The sequence below is a fragment of the Gigantopelta aegis genome, chromosome 3, assembly GCF_016097555.1.
Source record: "Gigantopelta aegis isolate Gae_Host chromosome 3, Gae_host_genome, whole genome shotgun sequence".
In the NCBI taxonomy this organism is placed as follows: Eukaryota; Metazoa; Mollusca; class Gastropoda; order Neomphalida; family Peltospiridae; genus Gigantopelta; species Gigantopelta aegis.
The window spans coordinates 86,924,010-86,941,664 of NC_054701.1; the positions used below are offsets into that span (position 1 = coordinate 86,924,010).

At 34.4% G+C, this 17,655-nt stretch overlaps 1 protein-coding gene across 1 annotated transcript in view; it reads left to right on the forward strand.

The window, feature by feature from the left end:
- Positions 1 to 17,655, forward strand: part of LOC121369246 (ribitol-5-phosphate xylosyltransferase 1-like) — a 128,340-nt gene that overhangs the window by 78,374 nt on the left and 32,311 nt on the right. The window contains exon 3 of the mRNA XM_041494202.1: positions 17,046 to 17,145. Coding sequence (XP_041350136.1) covers positions 17,046 to 17,145 — 100 coding nt within the window. The remainder of the gene's footprint in view (positions 1 to 17,045; positions 17,146 to 17,655) is intronic.

Below are 17,655 nucleotides of genomic sequence, written 5' to 3' on the forward strand. Positions count from 1 at the left end.
ATAGGATCATTGTGGTATTAGAGCGGGAATCTTTGCCTACCCGGTGGTAAGCAGAAATTCTGTGTATTCATTATCTCTGGCTGTAACTGTCCAAATGTTCGTCTAGCTCTAGAACAGCAAGTAGGACTTCTTGTTTCATGACACTGATCATTTATTTCTCGGAAATTTCCGTAAAGTTATCATGCACGAAAAGTCCCGAAGTATACTGGTACAGTAAACAATGTACCAGTACGTACCACGACATAAAAAAATACCGGTATACCGGTAATACTGCACACCCCTAGGGTTTAATTTATTACGCCACTTCAGCACATTGATTACTTAATTGTGGCATGTAGTCTTCAGAGGAAACCCGCTACATTTTTCTATTAGCAGCAAGGGATCTTTAACATACATTTTCCAACAGACAGGACAGTACATACCACACAGCTTTTGTAATACCAGTTGTGGGGCACTGGTTATAACTATTAAATATGAAGCATCTTCTTTAAAAACGAAGGGGGAATGCTTAGTGGTAGCCCACCTGTATGGTCCTAAAGTCCGAACCAAAATGTTAACAATTATGATAAACTGCTCTCCTACCTTTATTTTTCGTTAGATTTTAGCCACATTTTGTCCAGACAGATATCTTGAAAAAACCATTACAGTGACACAGATTCTACATACTTGATGATAACTATGTTACCTATATCGACTTCGCTGAGATTGCATAGGGCAAAAAGCATGTAATTTTGTGCCGGCTGCTATTTTGACTTTTTTTGAAATACTCTCTAAGAGGGGTGAAAGGATATGGCTTTATCTAACAACATCATAACATGTTACGATATAAAAGCAAATGTGATGACATCATATTAATTTAAAAAAAAAAAAAATTCTTTACAGATACCACTAGAGAACATTGATTTTATATTAATTATGTCACTTACTTTGGAGGCTTTCATCCCTCTTGAGTATTCCATAAAAAAGCAAAATGGCAGATGGCAAAAAACTGCATGTATTTTGGCCTATGCGATCTCAGCAAAGTCGATACTGGTAACATCGTTACAGTCTCATATGTGGAATCTGTGTCACTGTAATAGTTTTTTCACAACTTGTGTCTGAACAAAATTTGGGAGAAATGTAATTGTAATTAAACGTAGGAGAGTAATTTATAGTAGTTGTTAACAATTTGGTTCGGACTTTAGTCTGTTAGGTTTTTAGTTTGGTAATTGTAACACTTTCTCTGGCTATTGAGTGAGAGAAGAAACCTGCAGCTGCCACATGAGTTACTCTTACATCCATCAGTGACAAGAGCAATAAAAGAACTAAACAGTAAAAGAAACATGAAATTTTAAAATCTTTGAAAATAATAACCTATACCAAATTCTAAAACATATTAATTACAGCAAAAACATCGTTATTTTAATTCGTTGTTGCTTTAAATTCACTAAATTGAGTAATTTGTCGGCTTTTGTAAATTGATAGTTGATACAATATTTTACAATTGTAAGTCCGCACAATTACCTTAAGATTTTGGCTCTCGTGTAATCTTTTGCTGTTCAGTATATTTAAAACTGCTGGTTTAACATAACAACAAGCATGATCAGACTGTACAATTAGGGTTGTTAAAACAGCTGTACTGACAGTCTTCATAACATATGATATACTATTAACCTTCCCCATGGATCATGCTGTCAGGTGCAGACTGTTGAAGACTAACAAAAACCGTGTTGATGTGTATACCCACAGTCTGTCCTCAATTCATTGTAAGGGGGCGGGACGTGGTCCAGTGGTAAAGCACTCGCTTGATGCCCGGTTGATTTGGAATCGATCCCCTTTGGTGGGCCCATTAGACTGTTTCTCGTTCCAGCCAGTGCATCCACCAATTATCACCAGTGTATCAAAGGCTGTGGTATGTGCTGTCCTGTCTTTGGGATGATGCATATAAAAGATCCCTTGCTACAAATGGAAAAATGTAGCGGGTTTCCTCTCTAAGACTATATGTAAAAATTACCTAATGTTTGACATCCAATAGCTGATGTTTAATAAATCAGTAAATTCTCTACATTCATGTTGTCTTTATTTCAGTGGAAATTTGCACTTATATTTCCTGCAAAATATTTTCATTACTGATGAGCTTTGTTTGACGTCATGAAATCTTATGATCTTCCCACACATACGATTCAAGTTGCTACGACAAATTGCATGCAACATGTCGGTGTGAAAAATTGCATTATGAGAATACCACTTAAGAAAATTTAAAGAAATTTTAATGTTTAATAATAATTTTTAAAAATTAAAAAAACAAAAATGAGGTTAATTTAAACAAAATATCTTTAGCCAAATATACAATGTTACAGCAATTGGCTGTGTTCAAGTTTAGCCAGTTTCGCTACTGTCAGAGGTGGCCATGAAAATTTTGTTACTCTGTAACCAAAAATAATAATTATTATTATGCACATAGTTCAAGATATTCAGGGAAATATAACCAGTATGACCCATGTGTGTCATAATGATTTCACGTGCACAATGAATGATGTAATTTTGTGATGTCATAACTTAATGCAGTTTCCCCAATGTAAACATCATCTCTTTTTAGTTAAGTATCAAACGTTTTGAGATGGTCCTAGCTTGTTATTCGTGAAAATAATATTTTGGATAATGTGGATAATAAAGAAATGATTCCACTTGCGTGTGAATCGTACTGATTTTATGAAACTCATGTCAGGATTCATGTATTACCCGAGCGAGAGATTCATGTATTACCCGAGCGAGAGATTCATGTATTACCTGAGCGAGAGATTCATGTATTACCTGAGCGAGAGATTCATGTATTACCTGAGCGAGAGATTCATGTATTACCCGAGCGAGAGCGAGGGTAATACAATAATCCTGACACGAGTTTCATAAAATCAGTACGACACCCAAACGTGTATAATAATCTCTATTAATAAGATGTTTTTTAAATCCACAAGTTTAACCAATTTGGCTTCTGTCCAAGTTGGCCATTCATATTTTGTTACTTTGTATTAAACAAACAAACCCTACCAACCAAATTCCACTAGAATCATCATAGCATGAGAGATTGCACCACAAATCATAAGCCGAAGAACCCAAAATGATATATAGTTTATTAGCCATTAGACGATTTCATCTACTGCAATTAATCTATTATATGAAAGATTTATGGTTTTATTATACGTCCCAATATTTTTTTCCGCTGATGAAAATCATTAAAACGCAGTGTGTGATTATATAACTGTGGTGCGATACGAAGTAAGGAGGAAAATAAACCAAACAGTTTTACTCGGTATATATAGCACACATAATTATTAATCTCAATGTTGCCTCTTCTTAATTACATATTTATTTGAAGTTGTTATCTGTGGTTTTATCCAACACTATATTAAGAAAACTGTCGCGAGCGGAGCCGATCCTGCCTGGTGATCGACTTCCCATCAGATTAGAGGACATGGCTACTGATTGCCTTCAAACTTCGCTTGATTTATATCAAACCTGCCATTCATCAAATCACTGTGCCAAACTGTGATTGGACCACACCATACTAGGACTGTGTCGGCGAACAAATCCTTGTCATTTTGCCATCGTTCTCTGTATTGTTTTATTACTTGTGTGTGTCAGTTAATAAAAAAATAATAAAAATCACAAATAATGTGCTAGTAGTGAAGTGAATTAATTTTAAAAAGGCCAATAACACTTCTGGGTTTTTTATTGAATGTGTTCCGAGAGAGTAATTTTATTAGTGCAATATCCTCTGGATATTGTTTTATTACTTGCGTGTATTGGTTAATAAAAAGACAGAAATAGCCTACAAGTGGCAAATTGAATTCTTTTTTTAAAAGTTAATAAAAAAAATATACTATGCAATACAGTATATATTACATTGTTCATGCAGTATATTACATTGTTCATGCAGTATATTACATTGTTTACATCACATTGTCATTTTGAGGAAAGATCTGTTTTGGGTTAAAGTACAAACATTAGAATGATCAGAACGACATTAAAAATGCTCTATTAGTTGTAAATATTTTACAATAGCAGTAAATGTAGATAAGTTTTAAAAAATATGTTTCACCATATAAAGTGTATGCATTTTTATCATATTGATAAAGTATGATTTGTTTGATAATATCACTATAACATGTTGATTAATCAATCATTGGCTATTGGATGTCAAACAGGTGGTAATTATTAAATGCAGACTTCAGAGAAAATCTCATACATTTTATTTTTATCTTTTATATGCACTTTCCCACAGAGAGGACAGCACATACCGTGGTCTTTGATATACCTGTTGTGAGGTGCTGATTCTATTACCCAATTAAGCCAGGTGAGCGCTATACTGAGCGAGCTACATGCTGTCCCATTTTTACCCTGTTGGTTACCAACTTATATCAAGTTCTTTTGTTTCTCACTAACTAGCTGACAGTCTGGCAGCATATTACCTACCAGTACATCTGGAAATTAGTGACAGTAATTAATTTACGTGTCTGACTGTGCAGTGCGTATACTAATTTTTCTGGTCCTGGTTTCTTTTATCCAAATGTCAGAAACTCACAGGGACACTAATTATGTAAGGTTTTTTTTGTGTGGAACAATTGTGTTTAGATGCTGAGTGTAACCTAAAAGCTTACAACTGAAGACTGTAATAGTTTCTTTTCTTGAAGGTCAGCGGAGGTGAACAGGGTGATATATTTGTCTGGGAATGGAGCTGACAACGCACAATTAATGTTGCTCTCCATGTGTTTAGTTTGTCTTCTCTTGTCTTTGGTCTCTTGTATTCTTAGAATCGCCTGTGTAGTTAATCATATGCTCCGCTAATGTGGGTTAGGTTCTAGTTTAGTCAACTAGACGCTATACCTAAGATGTCATATAGAAAATTCTTGGTCTTTTTACAACATCGTAGAGTATTAATATTGGTTAAATTCAAACCTAAAGGGACTATTCTGAGTTTTTACCAACTGTTAAGATGATGTCGACCAACAGAGAATTTTTAACAAAGTTATAAAAAATTAACATACTGAATGTCAGTGATTCTGCCAGAAATAAATGTTTGGGTATGGTGCTATGAAATTGAATATTTATAATGTGTGTAGGGGGTATGGAGGGCTTCCCCCAGGAAGAAAATTGGTTAAGTTTAGGGTTAGGGCTAAGAAAATCTTACAGTAATTAATTTTGTCAAAAGGTCAACTTTAAAAAAATAAAATATGCAAAAAAATATGGGTATGATGACATTCCCAATTTACCATCTGGCAGAAACCCTGAATTTATTTTTCTAAATGAAATATTAGTGGTTGTATATTAAATGTGTTTCTGATCATCCTGATGTTTGACCTAGACATAGGTCAAACATTGTTTTATTTCCTAATACATTTTATCATATAATATCTTACATTTTCAGTGCAATAAAAGTATGTGATATTTTTCAGATCACATACTTTAAGAATTTGATAACTTTGCAAATTATATGTAAATTAGTCGAGGTCTCAGTACTAGGTTTATTGACATTTAAGCAAATGTACTTGAGTGACATGCCATGACTGACGTATGCATTCATAGTCATCAAATAAAAACATTTCAATGGCAATTTGACACTGAAAGCTGTCCAGCATTCAGAAAACAAAAAACTGTTAGGCATAACTTTATTTTGATGTAAGAACATCCAAAATGACATCATTCGAGTTTGACGTCATTTCCATTCAAAAATACACCATGCCACATATTCTTACGTCATTTGAATATCTAGTAATGGTGGACTGGAATTAAAGTTGCGTGTACAGTTTACAAAAACACGTTGTATTAAGCTTGAGCTTATATGATAAAGAGATTATTACCCTCGTGTATTTAAGTATCGTCAGTATCATATATTAGGAATAAAAATAATGTATTATGCTTGCCAGAGGCTCGCATAATACAATTTTTATTCCTAATATATGATATTGACGATACCGAAAAACACTCTGGTAATAACCTCTATGTATATATACTTTTGTAGATGTGAATTATTGTAATACCAAATCCAGTTTCAGCTACTTGCACATATTAGGACCATCAGAAAAAAACATTGAATATGCAGACACTGATAATCTAAGCAAGAAAGTACATGTATATTTAATATGTAATACTAGTCTTTACACAATTTTATTACTCTAATGCTAGTCTCAGACTATCAACTGTCACAACAAAGTGGTGCCAATTCGAGGGTTGAGTTGTTATTTCCCCAACTCCCAACTTATGACGTGGCGCTCAGATTAACAATTAACCAATCGTAGGAATTGTATACGACGAGAATTGAGTTGTAAGAGTGCTAAGACTAGCAACTGGACAGTCGAAGTTGTAGAAGTCGAAAGATCAGTGACTTGACCAACTTTGTCGTGACATTTGGTAGTCTGAACCTAGCATAAAACATCTTATAAGACAGCAAACTCAGGACAGTCCCTTCAATCAGCTGGTATTTCTTGAGATGTCATGTCAGATGGCATATATTAGAAATACTTGAGTCTTTTACTTGTAACGGTATTGGGTATAACTAAACTCCTTGCATGAAATAGTAACTTTTTCACATATGGTTGTATGAAATTTATATTTCTGAGGGTGTAATGACCTATGAATACATCCAGCATTCTACAGCCCAAACTGTTGACATGTTTTGTGGAAATTTGTAAATGCTGATATGTTTGTGTAAAATCGAAGATTACTGAATGACCAAACATGCTGATGGTTCAGTGTGGTGTATTGCTAACAAGTAGATGTTTAAAAAACAGTGTTGACCATCCAAATGGTCACAAGAAAACATTGTTTTGAGCTCCTACAAACATGAATACAAACAAATAAACAGCGGTTGTATAGAAATTAATATTGTAATCAAAACACTGAAGGCTACAACTATTTGTAAAGTGTTGTAAGAGGAAGATGGAACATTAATAAAGTCTCCTTTAAAGAAATATTTAAGGTTAGTTTTCTCTGATCCAGTAGAAAGTTAGTCCAGTTAATGGACTAAAAATGGAAGTCCAGTTAACCATAATTAAGTCCTACAACAATGAACTTATGTTTGGTTTATAGTTACAGCTATGAATGTTCATTGCAATCAATTATTTAAAAAAATATATTAAATTAAAATGTTTATTGAATTTTTAAAATCAAATTTTAAGATTGTTTTTTTTGGGGAGGTGTCTTTTTTTCTCTTTTTTTGAGGGTGGGTGGGGGTTATATCCATTGAGATGAACATCTATGATGTGCAACTATCAGTAATACCAAACATTTATGGTAGGCAAGACATTTATTTTCACAGAATGCTTGATATACATGCATTATTATTATTTTTAAACACTACTGGTTTACTGAAAACTAGGAAGAAAATAAAGGTTAAAAGTTACGGAACATTTGATTGTGTTCTGATTTTTCAGATTTTTCTATGCAAGTTCAGGTTAGTCTTCACATGTACGGAACACCCTCCCCAACCATCCTTCTGGTTAGCTAATGTTAACATGACTAACTATGCCTATGCACTGAAAGGTTATACATGTATCTACAGGAGCCTGTTTCAATGTGTGTTTTAACATTTGATCAGTACAGATTTGAAGTGCTGTTTTATGCTGTGTCTGTGATGACTTTTCCATGTTTTTTTTAATCCATAATTGAGAAATTACTTTTGATTGTACACTCTACGACTTTGCACAAGTGCTTGTTGCCTTTGAAGTCATCAAAACGGAAAAGACAAATAGACAGTAATCAGTTAATGATATGATATCAGTGTTGATTAACTAAAGATAAAACATGATTCTAGCATTAACTGTTTACCTTTTCTATCGTGCAGTATGAGCCAGTAATGGAAAATAAAAATATATTTAAGTCCTCTGTGTTCTGTGATGCTTGCTCAGATATTGCTGTTTGATTGCAACATTGACAATTGACTAACATATTACTAGTAATGGTTAACACTTTGATGTGGTGGACAGTCAAGAAACTGGAAGGAACTGTTTTATTTAACGACACACTCAACACATTTTATTTACGGTTACATGTATATGGCATCAGACATATAGTTACGGACCACACAGATATTGAGAGAGGAATCCTGCTGTCACCACTTCATGGGCTACTCTTTTCGATCAGCAGCAAGGATCATGGAACTGTTCAAGCATGCCGGTTATTGGCATGATCTCTGATTTAATGTATGTGCTCTAGTGGTTTTGTTAAACAAAACAAACTTTAACTTTGATTTCAATGTAGAAAGATAAATGTTTCATTTTGTTTGATGCTGCAGACATTATGTTTTAAGGTGGGTTGTTCCCTATGCATGCCATTGCCAACCAGACGAGCCACAAACCACCTGCCTAGCCAAAAATAATGTTGAAACACCTAGTTGGAACTTGATGTCGGCAAAAGCCTTTATGTATATTCTTATGCCTGTGACATATTGCTGGCTTTTTATTTTGCAAAAGCATGATACATTTAATTGCATGATACATTTGGGGTGCTAATAAACAAAATGGAATAAACTTGTTATGCTTAAATATAATACTGGTATTAAAAATTAATATGTTGGAATTAAATGTTTAAAGTGAAATAACTGATATAATGATAAAACAATAAACCAAGCGATCTGTGGAGGTTACCGCCATGAATATGTTTGTATGAATGGCATATTTTTGTTTGACACCCAACAGTGAATACATATGCTTGATTCATGCTGAGAAGTCATTAAACAAATATTTATATTCATTCATTGTATATAAATAAAATTAAGTTTAAAGTTTCAAAAAACATTTTGATTTGTATACACGATTTTAAATATATACTTACCTTGATTTTTGTATTGTATTGTATTTACCCCACAGCTATTTACACTGTGGTTTTACATAATTATATAATTTTATTTTTAATGTAAATAATCCTATTCATACACTTACCTTTGTTTGACACCCAATAGCCGATATGTATTTTTGTGCTGGAGTGTCTTTAAAGGATTCATTCATTCATTCATTCATTCATTCATTCATTCATTCATTCATTCATTCATTCATTCATTCATTCATTCATCCATTCATCCATTCATTCAATTCTGTATATTGTGGAATTAAAGTTTTCTTTGCCAAATTTATTGTGTGTCATTACAGATTTATTCATCAACCATTGCAACTGCTTACGGCAATCGGTAATGCCGTGGAGATTGCCGTGGAGATTGCCATGGAGCTTTTAATTCTCTACGGCACATTTTTGCCTTGGAATATTTTTTTTCAATGTCATGTTTTTTGCCGTGGACATTTTTTTAATTGCAGGGATTGTTCATTGGATATAAATCAGTTCTGAACGTTGCTGGATTAAAGTTTTTGTCTGTAAAATTTATTGCATGAAACCACTACAGTGTTAAATATAAAAAAAGTTAATAGACAAGACATTTGTGGAAACAAATGGAGATAACAGAATGCATCTTCCAGAATAAGAGAGTTGATCCCAGAAATAAATGTGTTTACCATGAAATGTACAAATCTCATGAACTGCCTGTCACTTTTCAAATTGATTTCCCGAGATGATGGAGAGAGGAACAAAAGATTGTGATGTTTTCTCTTGCTCACTTCCTGCACAGACAAATTGCCACAGTTTATTGTGGCCATCTTGTAGACAGCCTGTAGATGGAGACACCTGTCGTGACAGGAAGCAATCACCACTGTTAGACAGCTGTATCCAGTCAAGTTTTCTTTACATCTTGTTGGCAAAAAAATTAATTGTACAACAGAAAGGTTTTGTGAACGATTCCGGTTTTATTGATAGGGGAGAAACCATTCCGATTGTATGTAATAGGGAAAAAACCCATTCTGGTTATATGTGATAGGGAAAAAACATCTGTATACATTATTGTATATATTAAACATTCATTCATTCATTCATTATTGTATATATGTAATTTCAAGCATACGTTTCAACATTTATTTTCAAAATAGACTCTTAATTCATTAATTTTTTTAGGGTTCAGCTTCATTCCACGATCCCCGCCCAAGATAAAAGGGAGATAAATGATTAAAATGCTGTTCTTATTAGTTGAGGCACCACTCCACTATTTGTTGTGTCGTTACTTGTAGCAGCTTAATGCAGTCTGCTTCAGAAAAATAGTTCCACGTGATACAAACTGATGTAATGCCATTAGAAAGCTTTACAAGTAGGTTTAAATAACCCATTGGATTGGAGTTACTTGTTATTTTCAGTGGTATCCTGCCACTTGTATAATAGCAAAAAAGGTGGTGCACTGGCATAACGGTGGCTACCTGACAGTTTTAGTTGTCAACTATGTTGATTTTTTTGGCACACTAGATATCAAGAAAGAATACTCCCTAAAACTATTAGTCATGTAGCCCTCTCTATATTGTTGTATTTTGCACAAAATATATTCCGACATAGAAATTTAAACATTGCACTGAATTACATGGAGTAATTAAAGATGGTGTGCAGCCTTGAGGCTTGAGCATGCTTATCAAATCAACTATCTCATAGTCTGGTCTGTCCGTCTGTCTGTCCATCTGTCCAGACAGCTGGGTGCTTAATACGGGTCACAGTAACTGGGTTTTTTTGTTTTTGTTATTTTGGAGTTTATTAAATTCTCCTTTTATAGACTGGGAGGATGCTTAATGTTGTGGCAACTGTCACTGTTCTATAATAGACCATTCTAAAAGAAAGGGGGAAAAAAAGGTTTAACGTTATTGCACCAAGATAATAACAATAAAATACATGTTAAAAAAAAAGCCTCTAGTTTTTATTCCATGGAGAGTAATTGTTAAAGTGGCAAGCAATTTGTCTTCTGGACTAGTGTAATCAGCCCTGTTTGACAGAAGCACCAGCTGACTGCCATTGTAAGTATGTTTTTTATTAAACTTTGTCTGTCTGCTCTGTCTCAGCAGATGACAGCAATCAGATTGTGGCCTGATGGTCCATTGTCCACAGAGTTTCCTTCACCTGCTGTATCATGTCTCATGTAAAAATAACAATATTAAAACATAGCTTAGATGGTTATGTTCTTCTGAGCATATCAGAAATGTTCCACTAACACATTACCGTGTTTACATCTTTGCCTCCTAATGTGATGGCTGTCATGGGGATTGTAATATGGCAGTTACTGCCCCTTGGGTCATCACATGTTGTATTATTGTGGCTGTGTTTCTATCACTCTCATCAGTTTGCGAGATCACTATAATCCATTCACAGATCCTCAATGATTCCTGAGTTGTGGTGTTAATGAGAAATGTTAATTGTGTCTAAATTCAACAGGACATTATTTTAGAATTTATTACTTTTGGTGTGGGGGTGGGGGTGGGGGGAGCTTGAGGTAGTATTTGTGTTTGGGTCCTCATCCTGGTATCCGCTCTCACCAAGGATAAGATTTAACAGCTCAAAGGATAGGTGTAAGACCACTACAGAGACTTCTCTCTCATTAACTAACGAATAACGGGGCTTCTTGAATATGGTGCACCAATGCCCATGGCGAGTGTTTTTCACGGTCGGGCTAGTAAATAGTTTATTCCACCATGCCTGATGGCAAGTAATTTATAAATAAAAAAATAATAATAATAAAAAAAAAATTAAAAAAAATCTACGATCTCCAGTAGAAATGTTGCCATTTTTGTTCACCAATCTCATATCAAAATCTAATTATTATCAATACATACCATTTAAAAATTAATTAACTTTTCAGTTAAATTTGATTCACTTCTAAGCTGAACAGAATGGGTTTTTGTCTTATAAATACTGTAATCATGTTGTTTACACTGGTACTCAATGATTTGCTAAATTCTAAGTAACACGCTGTAGGCATAATACAAAAATAAATGTGATACGTTATATTTTATTTATCTGCAAAGAATAGGATAGCACTTGAGAGAATTTTTTAATGGTACACTAACTTAAATATATAAAGGTTGTTAAATTCATGGGTTTTTGCGAATATGATTTTTATGTCAACTCGTGAGGTGTGCAAACCATATTTTCATGAATTGTAAAGCAATAAGTGAAAATATCTTTTTCACACATCACTAGTTGACATAAAAATTATAATTGAAAAAACACCACGAAATGGTATTTTTATTATATACATCTTTCCTAATTTTGGACAATATCTTTCACTTTTTGTTAATATCTTTCTCTTATCCTATCGAAAACACGTAACTCCATGTTATATTTCTTCAGATGGAACTTTTCCAGAACATTTACTTGACCATAGACATTTTAAAAGAAATTTGAATAAACATTATCTTTAATTATTAACATTTATTTAATAATACTGCTGTGCAAACATACCTGACAAAGTGATCCTCAACCCCCCCCCCCCCCAAAAAAAAAAACCCAGATCGAATCAAATGCTGTTAAATTTTAACTTGCACTCAATGACAAGACATTGTGTCATCATTATTTAGCTTCATATTCAGTTCATTTAGATATATTATTGTAATTGCAATTCATATCCTTTTTTTATTGGTACAGTTGTTTAAATTACTTTTTTTTATTTTTAAAATACGATCAGATGCATTAGTAATCATGAAATTTAAATACGAAGAAACAACACAAAGGGAGATAATTTAATCATGACCGTTTACAAAAAAGTAAATACAATTTTTATATTTTCACTGTATCTAAAATACAGTGAAAATATGACTTTTCACCGGATATAACTTTTATAGTTTCTGTAGATCTATATATTTCATTGCTGTGTATATAATAAATAAATTTACTTGGAATAGTTAATGGTATTTGCACTTGTTTTGGGGTTTGTTTGTTTTTTTGTGGGTTTTGTTTTACTTTTTAGTCTTTTTGGTACAGATTTGCGGTACATACAGAGGTAGGGCTAGTAAACCAGGCTAATGGATTTTGAAAATCACTGATCCCATAGCTAGTGGATTTTTTGAAAATTCTACAAACCCTGAATAACATCCCAGGTACATGTAGCTAATGTGTGTGCCCAGAACAGCATGCTTGAACCTTAATATTTGATATAAGCACACAAATCAAGTTATAATGAATGAATGAATTAAAGAATCCAGAGCAATGTTCAAATGTTGGGATGATTGTCTACCACTTTACAAAATCCACATCATCATTAGCATTAGCAGTGGGCCCATTGAGCTATTTCTCGTTCTAGCCAGTGCACCACAACTTGTATATCAAAGGCTGTGGTATGTACTATCTGTGGGATGGTGCATATAAAAGATCTCTTGCTGTTAATTGAAAAGAGTAGCCCATGAAGTGGCGACAGTGGGTTTCTTCACTCAATATTTGTGTGGTTCTTAATCATATATACCATATAACTGTAAATAAAATGTGTTGAGTGTGTCGTTAAATAAATTGGTTCAAACAATTGCAAAAATAGGTTCTTACTGCAAAGTGGTAATTGTACCTGTATGATAGAAATGTAAAACATAATATCTGTGCTAGATTTTTTGTTTTCACACAAATTTGGAGGAAAACCACCTTGACAAGGTGGTGTAACAAGCCATATAGTTGTAGTGTGATTGTGATCTAGGTTTACTGAAACTCGTACAAAAGGCACAGCCGTAATAAATTATGGTGTAAGTAACACATTAGTTTCCTCAACCCATCTTCAACCCCAGTGTAAAGTATCAAACATAAATAACCCATAGTTTACCCAAGTGTCTACCCCCTCTCTGTCTCACTCTGTCTCTCTCTTTCTCTCTCTCTCTCTCTCTGTCTCTCTCTGTGTGTGTGTCTCTCTCTCTCTCTCTCTCTCTCTCTCTCTCTCTCTCTCTCTCTCTCTCTCTCTCTCTCTCTCTCTCTCTCTCTCTCTCTCTCTCTTTAATGTGATGTTTAATTTCTACCTTTCTCTGTCAGTCTCTGTTTCACTCTATTTTATCTTTGTCTCATTCTTTTTTATTTCAGTCTGACTCTCTCTCTGTCCATCTTACTCTGTCTCTATTCTGTCTATCTTGCTGTCTGTCTTTCTGTCTGCCTCTCTGCCTCTCTGCCTCTCTGTCTGTCTGTCTGTCTGTCTGTCTGTCTCTGTCTCTCTCTCTCTCTCTCTCTCTCTCTCTCTCTCTCTCTCTCTCTCTCTCTCTCTCTCTCTCTCTCTCTCTATCTCTCCCCCCATCTCCCCATCTCTCTCTCAGCATGTGTCAAAAGAACCTTTTTTAGACACCAAATAGCCATAGTTTAAAATGTGCTGAGGTGTCATTATACAATTACATATGTCTTTTCCAGACCTGTACAATACCAGGACCTGTATGTTTACTAACATACATTTGCAGGTATAGGTATGTCAGTAGGGGGTCCCACAGTCAGAGACAGAAAGCTGACTGTGAAATCCATTGAAATCACCAGCCTCTTTGTATATGAGCCGCCATTTATCAGAATGGGGTATTTGAAATCTCTCAGCCAGAAAATTGTTCAGTTGCTCGAGGCAAATTGATGTGTTTCTTCCTGGGATAAAGATTGGCATTAGATGTGTGTGAATGAAACATTTTTGTAATCCTATCTAATTACCAGCGTGCCTTTTATTGTCCGGAAAATAGACTGTGATTTGGTGGGAAACTTGTAAAATATTAATCAAGAGCTATGAATGTACTTAACGTAATGCATTTTATTGTCAGGAAAGGGACCATGGTTTTCTGGTAAAAACCTGTGAAATATTAATTACAATAATGTAATGTGTATTTAACGTAATGCTTTTTGTGGTCACAACAGGGAGTGTGAGTGTGGGAAAAGTTTAAATATTAATGCACTTATTGTCATGAAAACTTGCACTAGGTGACCGTGTTTTTATGGGGAAATTGTACAATATTTTTAGTTATTAATGGCTGGTCATGTAATCTTATGTTCTACAGACACAGTTGTGCTTTTTGTATTGGATATTGTTAGACATATCTTTTCTTTCGTGTTTTGTACTATTCCAAACCATTGCTACACAACTGGTATATCAAATACCACAGTATCTACTATCTTCTCTGGGAGGTATACATAAAAGAAACCTTGCTGCTAATTGAAAAGAATAACCTTTGTACTAGTACTGTCAGCAGGTCTTTTCCTCCAACTTTGTAAATAAGGTGTTACAAGTACTATATGTTTGACACTTGGCAAGAATACCCACTATAGACCACAACATGAAACAAATCCTGAAGATAGTGATTACTTGTTCCCCTAATTTAGATTATGGGTAACAGTTTAAGATATGATCATATTGGTAATAATGATACCATATTAACTCACGTGCTAAGGGGGGTGGGATGTAGCCCAGTGGTGAAGCGCTAGGTTGATGCGCAGTCGGTTTGGGATCGATCCCTGTCGGTGGGTCCATCGGGCTAATTCTTGTTCCAGCCAGTGCACCACGACTGGTGTAACAAAGGTCGTGGTATGTGCTATCCTGTCTGGGATGGTGCATATGAAAGATCCCTTTCTACAAATGGAAAAATTGTAGCGGGTTTCCTCTCTATGACTGTTTCAAAATGACTATATGTTTGACATCCAGTAGCCGATGACTAATGAATCAATATGCTCTAGTGGTATCATTAAACAAAACAAACTATATGTTTGACACCTGGCAGGAATACCCACTGCAGACCACAACATGAAAAAACCCCTGAGGGGAATGATTACTTGCTGCCCTAACTTAGATTATGTGGAGCCAGTTAAGATATTACTATATTGATAGTAGTGATACCATATTGACTTGCTAAGGGGAGCTAAAACGTACTCTCCTTGAACTACATGTAGTCTCAGGGGGGTGTTAGGGAGCAACAATGAGGTCTTCTACTAATTGAGTAATATGCTGGTGTGTTAAAACATTCCCTTCATATTTCAGTGCACTGACTTCACAAGTTTCACCATGGCTTTTGCCACAAACTACACATCTTTAAAGGCTTTTACTACATTTACATAAACATGTATGTGCTTACTTCAAAGTATCTGATAATTCTGTGTTATAACATGGCCTACTGAGGTGAATAACTGAACTGCACTAAATGGTTTTAGCAATCTTCCTCACAGATAGAATCTTTTTGATGTAATTCTTTTTGCAGTGGTGATCAATTTGACAGCTAGGTTTTTTTTTCCCTCACTCTTTATTGAGTAAACTATAGAAGGGTTTTTTACGAGAACCTTTAGTGGCAGGCCTAGTTCTGTAGGGCACAGAATCAATTTGGTGTGGAGGAACATCTTTCCTTTATGTTCAACTTCACAGGAAATGGGAAGATGGAGTGTAAAATGGTGTCGGCCATTTTCTGTCTTGTGTAAAATTTCTGACATTGATTGGTTAACTTTTTAGGAGTATTTGTTTCATGACCCTGTTCTGTGAGACATAATCTGCTGGTGATAAAACCTTGTGTTGGTCAGACACTTCCAGTCATGGTTATTGCCAGGCGGCTGTAAAATTAATTTCAGCTACATGAATCGTTTCATAAATAAATTAACAATATTTATTAAATACTGTACCAGGTTAGGGTTATGTGCATGTGTGGATTTATTGAGATATTGCATTAATATGATATGCTTGACATTGGACTTCAATTAGTTGTGTTTCAATATTTGAAACTAGATCTATTGGCTTTTATTTGTTGAAGCACTCTTTCAACACTGCAGGTACCGTATATGTAGATGTAAGGATTGATGCATACCATTATGAATAATGTTGGACTTTGGGTATAGCAAGATAGTATGAAATTGATGAATCAGAAATATTCTACTTAAGATCATTATTATGGTTGTGTTGCCTTGTCAAGTGGGCAGATGAATACATATATATTTGCGTTGCTTAGTCATATTCTATTGTACTAAGATGTACAAATGAAAAATCAACCATAATAGTTGGTCATTTCAATTTGTGTATTTCTGTCTAATTCAGCAAAGTGAGAAGGCAGGATATAGATTACTTTTCTGGTTGTGGTGACAGCAATAGTATCAACATCAACAACAAATTTGTTTTTTGTTTGTTTTCTTCAGCTTTTTTAAAAACCAGTTTATAGTACATGAGAAATTATAATTTACAAAATTCTTGTGATGTACTATTTTAAGAGGATCCATGTTTTAACTAAATATGTCTATATTTGCAGGCTTGTATCTGTGGGAGCACATTTTCAACAGTCAGTTGGAGCAGAAACTGGGTGGTGTCTGGAGCTTTGGTGTCAAGAAAATTCATAGCATCAAGTTCAGGTGAGTGTGTCTTATGTTCTTCTGCCAGTTTATTGAAAAATAGAAACATCAGAAGTAGATGAAAGCAGATGAGCAAGCCTGTAAAAAAACAAGTAAAATTGATCATTTTCAAAATGGTTATAAAAGAAATTACAGTCTAGACTTAAGACTCTAATATTAGAATCTTAGACGTTAACGTCATGGCAACACCACACAGATTGCAAGTGTGTGATGTCATTAAAGATTTAAGTCTAGATTCTCAAAGTTTTATAAGCACAGACTGAGATACCGTATATCTTCGCCTGTAAGTCGATCTCGGCTATAAGTCGAGTCCCTAATTTCAAGCCCTGAAAACGTATTTTTTTATTGACCCGTTTATAAGTCGACCCATGAAAAACTACTTATAAATATTGAAATATTTCTTATTTTCAGCACATGAGAACAATAATATTTGAACAAAAGAAAATTATTTTACAAACTTCGGTTTTCACGTTTTGTACATCGCAATATGATCAGACTATTCCAATCAAA